Raw genomic sequence first — 8,270 nt, 5'->3', positions numbered from 1 at the left:
CTTTCAACTAGATCTCCTGACTCGGCACTAATTTGACGGTTGGAGCCCTCATGCCTGGGTCCACAACTCGAGCACTCTGACACCATCTCCCTTGTAGAAATAGCTTAAGCGACCTCACTCAATTCATCTTTCCAGCAAGGACAAGAGAAAATCATGCAAATCAAAAACCATAGGCACTCTCTAAAAGACTAATTGGTTTGTAGTCTTTTACTTCAAGATTGCTTTCTTTCTAAGGGATAACAGCTAAAATGCTAGAGCTAATATTCCAATTACATTGCAATATTTGTTGTACATTAAATCAAAATTCCAAGCAATCATATTAAAGACATCACATAGTCTAATTATTTTTCAATAGTTCATGTTACACAATATGTACTTATCATTAAAGTCTTTAACAACATTAAAGATATCACTGCCACATTTTGCTTTATTATAATTCATTCACCTTCATGTTATCATAAAACATTTTCCATAGAATGCACCGTTTTGCCTAAAGTTAATTCTTGGTTCATTTAGGCATATTGTTTGAGAAGCCAGACACAACCTTGGGATTTGGTGTGAATTCAAACTTGTAGAAAGAAAAGCTCTCCAAGTGAATGCGAGTGGGCCCATATATAGCAGATCTGGACTTGCTTTAATCTCATGTCACTATTCTCTTTTTCGGAGGACCATTCAGCCTAGGGTCAGAATTTTTAGGCCCAAAGTACAGTTGGAGTGGATGCCAGCTTGAAATTAATGCCAATTCATGGGCGGGCACTACTATATAGAGTGGGGGATTTAGAAATTTTGACATTTTGAATGTTTATAGGTTTGTAATGAAAATCAACAATCTGCATTAAGCCTGTTTGTATTTCTCCATTTCTTTTTTTTTTGTAGAAATCTATTATGACCATAGTTAAAAGGCCTTTTACTTATGACTAGTAGTCAAAATCCAAGTGGGGGTCTATGACAAGCCATCTTTTGGATATCTAAGGATAAAAAATATTGGTCCCGACTATAATATTTGGGCCCCAACAACTATAATATGTCCCTATAAGCCTATCCTTGAAATATATTACATATAACAAGACGGGAAGGCCCGAACCCATTCTTGGGCCTCAACTTAGGAATTTATTTGCGTTTAAAAGGCTTGACCTCATTGGTGTTATAGTGGCCCTTTTCTTTATAACTTAGTCCGGCTTGCATGAATGGGTTCCATTACTATTGTATTTTTGCATGAATCCATTTTTGGTATCAAGTGTGGTAAAATCGTTGCCTATGCACTATATAATTGTTTTGAGTCTACTAAACCAAAATCATATTTTAATGGGCTGATTTAATTTTAATTGTTTAAATTGATTTTAACCTTAGAAAATAAGTTTTGAAAATTTGGACATTTGCTATGTAGTGTCTAATGGCACTAATGACACTAGTTTACGTATATTAAACAATAATAAACAATCGTAACATAGTAATATGTGCCTTAGACTTTGTTTTTCCTAATTTTTAATGTTTACATCAACTACAAATATTTCCTAATTTTTAATGTTTTCCTTACATTATAATTGCATTCCAGCCGCCTGAAAAGATGCTGTGTTTGTGCAAAATTCAAAGATGCTGAAACTGTCGGCAGCGTCATCATCTCCAGCTCTCCAAGTCTTTGAGTTTATTATTCTATTCCAAGTGCTTCTTTACACTATTGCCCTTGGACATGGGTTTGGTTGAATGATCCATAATTAAGTCCACAACTGGAGAACCATTCGCCGTGTCTTCTTGACTGGTGCCATCCCAAGGTGTTATATGCTCTGATCAGTGAGTGGAACGTTGTGACCGCTTGCTCTAGTCTGTTTTCTCTTTGGCAAAATATGGCACAAGCTGTGCTTTTTGACTTTGTTGGAAACATAGTGGCGAGCTTGGCCTCCCAAGCTATTCAAGAGATTGTTCTGGCATCAAATGTCAGAAAGGATGTTGAAAAGCTCAAAAACAAGCTATCGGCTATCAAAGTTGTGCTTCTGGAGGCAGAGGAACAGCAAGCCAACAACGATGCCGTGAATGATTGGCTGAGAAGGCTCAAGGACGCTGTTTATGATGCAGATGACGTGGTAGATGAATTTGAAACTGAAGCTTTGCGAAGGCAAGTGGAGATCCATGGCAGCAAAAGAAAGGAGGTAAAAAACTTCTTTTCTCGTTCAAATCCTGTTGCATTCTGCCTTAAGATGGGTCATAGAATAAAAGAGATCAGGGAGAATCTTGATGTGATTGCATCAGATATGTCCAGATTCCATTTTAGAGAGAGGTTACATGATACCAGGCCAATTGCCAAGATAAGGAGGGAGGAAACCCATTCCTTCGTACATGAATCCAATGTTATTGGACGAGACCAAGATAAAAAGAAGATTGTAGAGCTTTTATTAAAGGGACCCCCCGACTCCAACTTGGGTGGTGGTGATGGTGTTCATCATCATCATCATCCAGCTGATCAGAATGTGGGCATCATTCCCATAGTTGGAATTGAGGGACTGGGGAAGACCACACTTGCCCAATTGGTCTACAACGACCAGAGTGTGGCAGAGCACTTCCAAATGAGAATGTGGGTGTGCGTGTCCGATGAATTTGATGTGAAATTGCTAACACAAAAAATTATAAGATGTGCCAACCCTTCAGATATAGATTGTTCCAACAAAGAAATGGAACAACTACAGGCTATCCTTCGAAAATCTGTGGACGGGAGGAGATATCTACTGGTGCTGGACGACGTGTGGAACGATAAAGCAGAGAAGTGGAATAAGCTGAAAGAATTGCTAATGGGTGGTTGTGTGGGAAGCAAAATCCTAGTGACAACACGTAGCAAAAAGGTGGCAAAAATCATGGGGACAGTTGGTATCGAAGCATACCATTTGGAGGGGTTGAATGAAGAAGAATGTTGGGAGTTGTTCAAGCAACGTGCATTTGAGCAAGGACATGAACCAGACCCAAAGCTGGTGGAGATTGGAAAGGAAATCGTCAAAAAGTGCAAAGGAGTAGCACTAGCAGCAAAATCACTAGGGAGTTTGATGCGCTTTAAAACCCAAGAAAGCGAGTGGTTGTATGTGAAAAATAATGAGATATGGAGAATAGAAGGGGATGATGATGATGATGACTACGGAGATAAAATTGTAAGAGTACTGAGGCTAAGCTATGATTATTTGCCGTCCAAATTGAAGCAGTGCTTTGCCTATTGCGCAATATTTCCCAAGGATCAAGAAATAGAAAAGGAGACCCTCATCCAATTATGGATGGCACAGGGGTTCATTGGATCTTACCAAGGGAGTAGTAGTAGTAGTGAGAGGAGCTTGGAGGAAATAGGTGAGGAGTATTTCAACGATCTACTGTGGAGATGCATGTTTCAGGAAGCAAAAGAAGATGAAGAGGGAAACATAGTAAGTTGCAAAATGCACGACCTCGTGCATGACCTTGCTCAATCAGTCGCCGAAGGGGTCGAGTGTTTTCGGATAGAGAAGGGAGCTCCACCACCTACGATAACTATTCCTAAAGGAGTTCGACACGTGGCGCTTCTTGGCCATGGAAGATATAATAGTACTAACGGCATTGAATTCTGGTCACAATTGAAACTTGCTAATAAGGTGCGGACTCTTCTACGCTTGCCCCATTATTTTTGTTATGGTGGCAGGGCATTGCCAATTGAAAGAATAGTGAATTGTTGTGCTTGCTTACGTGTGTTAGACTTACACGATACAAGTAATAAAAGCTTGCAAATAAGTAGCATAGGTGAATTGAAGCACTTAAGGTACCTTGACCTCTCTTATAATCCGCATATTGAGACACTCCCTACATCAATCACTAAGCTCCAAAATTTGCAGACCATGAAACTTATAAATTGTTTTGGTCTTGAAAATTTGCCCAAAGATATTGGAAATATGAAGAGCCTAAGACATGTTGACCTCTCTGGGAACGAGGGAATCAAAGCACTCCCTGCTTCTATTACAAAACTAGAGAATTTGCACACTCTAGGTCTTGCTTACTGTTCACTTGAAAATTTGCCAGTTGACATTAGGAGAATCAAGGGATTGGGGTTATGTGGTGAGCATATTAAGCAGTTGCATGGGCTGAACCAGCAGCTAAGCGGCCATTTAATTATTAGGGGAGTTGAACAAGTGAGAGATGGCAAGGAAGCAAACTTGAAGGAGAAGCCACACCTTCGATCCTTGACTTTATTATATCTAGGAAAAGGGGATAATGATGATGATGCGTTGGAAGGACTGCAGCCACATCCAAATCTAAAGGAGTTGACGCTAAAAGGGTATGGAGGGATGAAATTTGCTTCTTGGATGATTAAATCCTCGTTGCTCCCAAATCTAGTGAGAATTGAGTTAAAGAATTGTACAAGATGCGAATCTCTAGACTTCTCAGGTCCGCTCCCTTCCCTTGAGGTCCTTAAGCTAGAATTGTTGTCTGCCCTCAAGAGTATTACAAGTAAATTGAGGAAAGGAGATGGATTCTTCCCATCCTTAAAGGAACTCTACCTTCAGTACATGCCTAAACTGGAGAGTTGGTCAATAATAATGGAAATATTAGATACTGATCAGCAAGTAGTGGTAGTAGAAGAAGAAGAGTCACATAACTCATTATCAGTAGTACTGTTCCCTCACCTTCCCAATCGCTGGATCATAGAGGATTGTCCTAAATTGGAAAGTATTCCTTGGGGTTTGCCGGCACGTGAAAGAGTGGAGTTATCTTGGATTGATGCCAAGCCATTGGAGTTAATTCTGAAAAAGAAGAAGAAGAAGAAGAAGGATAAAACCCCCATCCCATTAATGTTGACATCATCATCATCATCAACTACAAACTCATCATCCTCTTCTTCTTCTTCTTCTTTTCAACACTTCCTTCCCACTACTCATGTAACCACCACATCATTGACAATTGACGGCTGCCAAGACTTAGAGTCTTTTCCTTCGGAGGCGATGGAAGGCTTGACTTCTATCCGATTTTTACAAATTTCATATTGTAATCAATTGACATCATTGCATCCTCAAGCAGTGAAGCAATACCTCGCCGATCTTGAAGAGTTGAAAATTGAGTATTGTCCAAACTTTCATTCGTTGAAGGGCATCGGAGGTCTTTCTGCCCTAAAAGTTTTGACGATTAGGGATCTGCGCCAATTGGTGGAGCTGCCCGAGGAGCTTGGAGACGTCGAATTGCTTGAAGAACTTTATATTGATGACTGTCCCAAATTGACATCTCTACCTAAAGAAATGAAGCATCCAAAAACAGTACTACGGGAGCTACTAATCGAGCATTGTGCAAACTTTCATTCGTTGGAGGGCATAGGAGGTCTTACAGCCCTACAAGTTCTGAAGATCGACGATATGCCCAAATTGAGTATTTACATATTTCACATTGTTGGGATTTGAAATCATTGCATCCTCAAGCAGTGAAGCAATACCTCGCCGATCTTGAAGAGCTACAAATTGAGTCTTGTCCAATCTTTCATTCGTTGGAGGGCATCGGAGGTCTTTCTGCCCTAAAAGTTTTGAGGCTTAGGCATCTGCCCCATTTGTTGGAGCTGCCAGAGGAGCTTGGAGACCTCGAATTGCTTGAAGAGCTTTATATTGATGACTGTCCAAAATTGACATCTCTACCTCAAGGTATGCAGCGTCTAATGCAACTTCGACATCTACGGATTGAAGGTTGTCGGGAGTTAAAGGACAGATGCTCAACCAATGCGGGTGAAGATTGGCCTAACATATCTCATGTCCCAGAGGTGGAAATACTATGATTCAATTAATTTGGAATGTTCCGTCTCAACTTTCACATTCATGCAGCTCTGTACTTTACATCCACAACGTAATGCCTGATGATGTTATTCAAATTCTTCTTCTCCTTCTTCCTCTGGTTCGTGGCCATTTCACTTGATCCTTACAATCAATTCATTGGACTCTAATTTGTCTATTTAGGAATTACCGTAACTGCCTTTCTCATATTTTTAATGTTCCTCTGTGGCAGGTATAATAAGCGAGGAGCATCTCTTATGTGTTATAACAACTCGAGAATTACGTACGTCATTTAATTTCAACCCACTGTTATTAGTTTGTGGTCAACACCTGTTAGGTTTCAACTTTCAATTGTACTCTGTAGCGGTTGAACAAGTTTATTCCTTGCAGATCCAACTCATTTCTTTATTTGTTCATTTCTCTTGTCTATGGACGATTCATTCTATGAAGTTTGTGAATCAGGATGTGTTCTGAAATAAACTATTGCTTTCCTTTCCAATCCTGGCAAAACAACAAAATCGAATTAACCATTGATTATTTATTCATCAATTTCTATACTGTTTCTTAGCTTGCTGAGAAACTTGACAATTGCTTTAGAGTTAATTTTATACCCAAGGAACAGGGGATGGACAAAAACAGCCCCGGAAATCTGAACTTGGCTAGCGTTACATTCATTGCTGTAACGAATTCGTTAAAATTAGAGGTCTGTCTTGAAAAGCTAGCTTCAGAGGCTGACATCAAGACATTAGCAAAGATCAGGCAGAAACATCACAAAAGGTTTGGGATTTTGCTATTTCAACTTTCCAAGGATTCAATTCTGCTGTAGGAGATGTCCAAGGACTGGTTTACCTTTATAAGAATTAAATTCTACATTTGCTTCACAGGAATATCAAACCAAAGTAACATTCTCCTGGAAATGGAGTTTGGACGCCAGCTTACAGATATTGCACTTGATTGAATAGTTGAGGGAGCCTGCTTATAAGTTGGCCAGGGCTTTTAGATCAAGATCGTCCTTTGTTCACAACCGGAAGAATTCCTCCAAACGTTTTAAGGTTGTTATTCCTTTACTCCTATTTTAGTTTTAATCCATTCTATATAGAAAACTGCGGTAGTCCAAGTTAGGTCCATGGTGAGTGATATATGACAAATTGAAAACTCACACACAAATCACATAATGAAAACATTGATCTCACACAAGCTGGAGGGATGGGTGTGGGAGTTTGGTAGTGCATTCAACTCCTTAGCCGTCCAGGTATAGAATACGTTTCTCCTATTTTATTATACCTTTTTAGTAAAATTGTTTTTTTTTTTTTTTTTTTCTAGTGTAGGGATTACTTTTTGATCTCCTGCTTATTTTTACTCTTGTTCGTAGTTTTGTGAAACATTGCTTGGTTATACTCTTTGGTCATTTTTTATCAAGAAGTTTGGATAATGCAAATAACTTAACAGATTTTCTGTTATTTGATTGCAGAACATGGATAGAGTAAGAAAGCAACTAAACAGATGGATGTCTGCAACTCCGGTGTCTTGATATTTGAGCTAATATATAACCGACTAGCTAGAGTCTGGAGAATTGGTGGAAGTTTTGAAACGGGTTCAGAGGAAGGTTAACATGAGTGGTGGTGCTTCCAGGTGCTGGATTCTAGCATCTCCATTTCATCACAAGAGGTGTTGGGAGCTCTAGAATTATCACGTCACTGCACTTCTGACATGCCAAAGAGACTGCTGACAATGTTTGAAGTTGTTCAATCTCTTCAGTCCCTGAACTCTGACCCAAATTCCTATTTCTGTTTTTGGTAATGGCATATTTCTACACCCGAGATGAACATTCAAACCCAACCAGGAATAAAAGCAGTCAATTCAGGGATTTCCCCTCTACCTTTGTAAATTGAACTCTAGTTTTTACTGTTCATTTTCCATTTTTTATGCTTTTGGGCATGGCTCCTTTCACAATCAATACTAGAAGTTCCTTCTGGATCTTGATCAATAAAATTATTTACCGTATTGATGCAAATCATCATCTGCCATTTCCAAACTGCTGTTTGTTATGTAACACGATATGGTTGTATTGTATCTTCTTGAAGAAAAAGCGAGAGAGGGTGGCTTAAATAGAAAATTAGATGGGATCAAGACAACAATTTCTTTATGGGTTTTGATTAATTGTAATATAGATTGATGCAGTTCATGAAAACCGTTTCAGAATTGCTGTTTGTTAATCAATGTTTGAATGGGTGCATTTTTTGAAGGACAAGACATGGAGGATGGTCAGAAAGAGCAATAATTAGTGCATTTGAGAAAACACTATATTTGCTATTTTCATTCTAATCATGAGTAATTTGCTCCATTTTAACAATTCCTTTTGCCCCACTTGAAATGTTTCAAAGTATGTTCTATTTGAACACACCTTATGCATTCATGTTTAAAAGTTGCTCATAGTACACGAACAATCTCAGAACGTTGATCCTCACCATTCACTTGTCTACTAAGACTATTATCAAGAAAAGCTGCAGCCACTTA

At 39.1% G+C, this 8,270-nt stretch overlaps 1 protein-coding gene across 1 annotated transcript; it reads left to right on the top strand.

Annotated features, from left to right (window-relative positions):
* Positions 1-1,597: 1,597 nt before the first annotated feature.
* LOC148802771 (putative disease resistance protein RGA4) lies at positions 1,598-7,989 on the top strand. Its single transcript, XM_088897064.1, has 3 exons — positions 1,598-5,874; positions 5,986-6,805; positions 7,225-7,989. Exon 1 carries the CDS (start codon positions 1,845-1,847, stop codon positions 5,391-5,393), a length of 3,549 nt encoding a protein of 1,182 aa, XP_088753190.1. The 5' UTR covers positions 1,598-1,844; the 3' UTR covers positions 5,394-5,874; positions 5,986-6,805; positions 7,225-7,989.
* Positions 7,990-8,270: the final 281 nt, after the last annotated feature.

The sequence above is a fragment of the Nelumbo nucifera genome, chromosome 2 (assembly GCF_055504915.1).
Source record: "Nelumbo nucifera cultivar China Antique chromosome 2, China Antique-T2T, whole genome shotgun sequence".
Classification (NCBI taxonomy): Eukaryota; Viridiplantae; Streptophyta; class Magnoliopsida; order Proteales; family Nelumbonaceae; genus Nelumbo; species Nelumbo nucifera.
This window is presented reverse-complemented; position numbering and strand designations above follow the sequence as displayed.

Bases quoted from the DNA above. Each gene is read 5' to 3' on its own strand.
- LOC148802771 (XM_088897064.1), top strand. From the start codon at position 1,845: ATGGCACAAGCTGTGCTTTTTGACTTTGTTGGAAACATAGTGGCGAGC.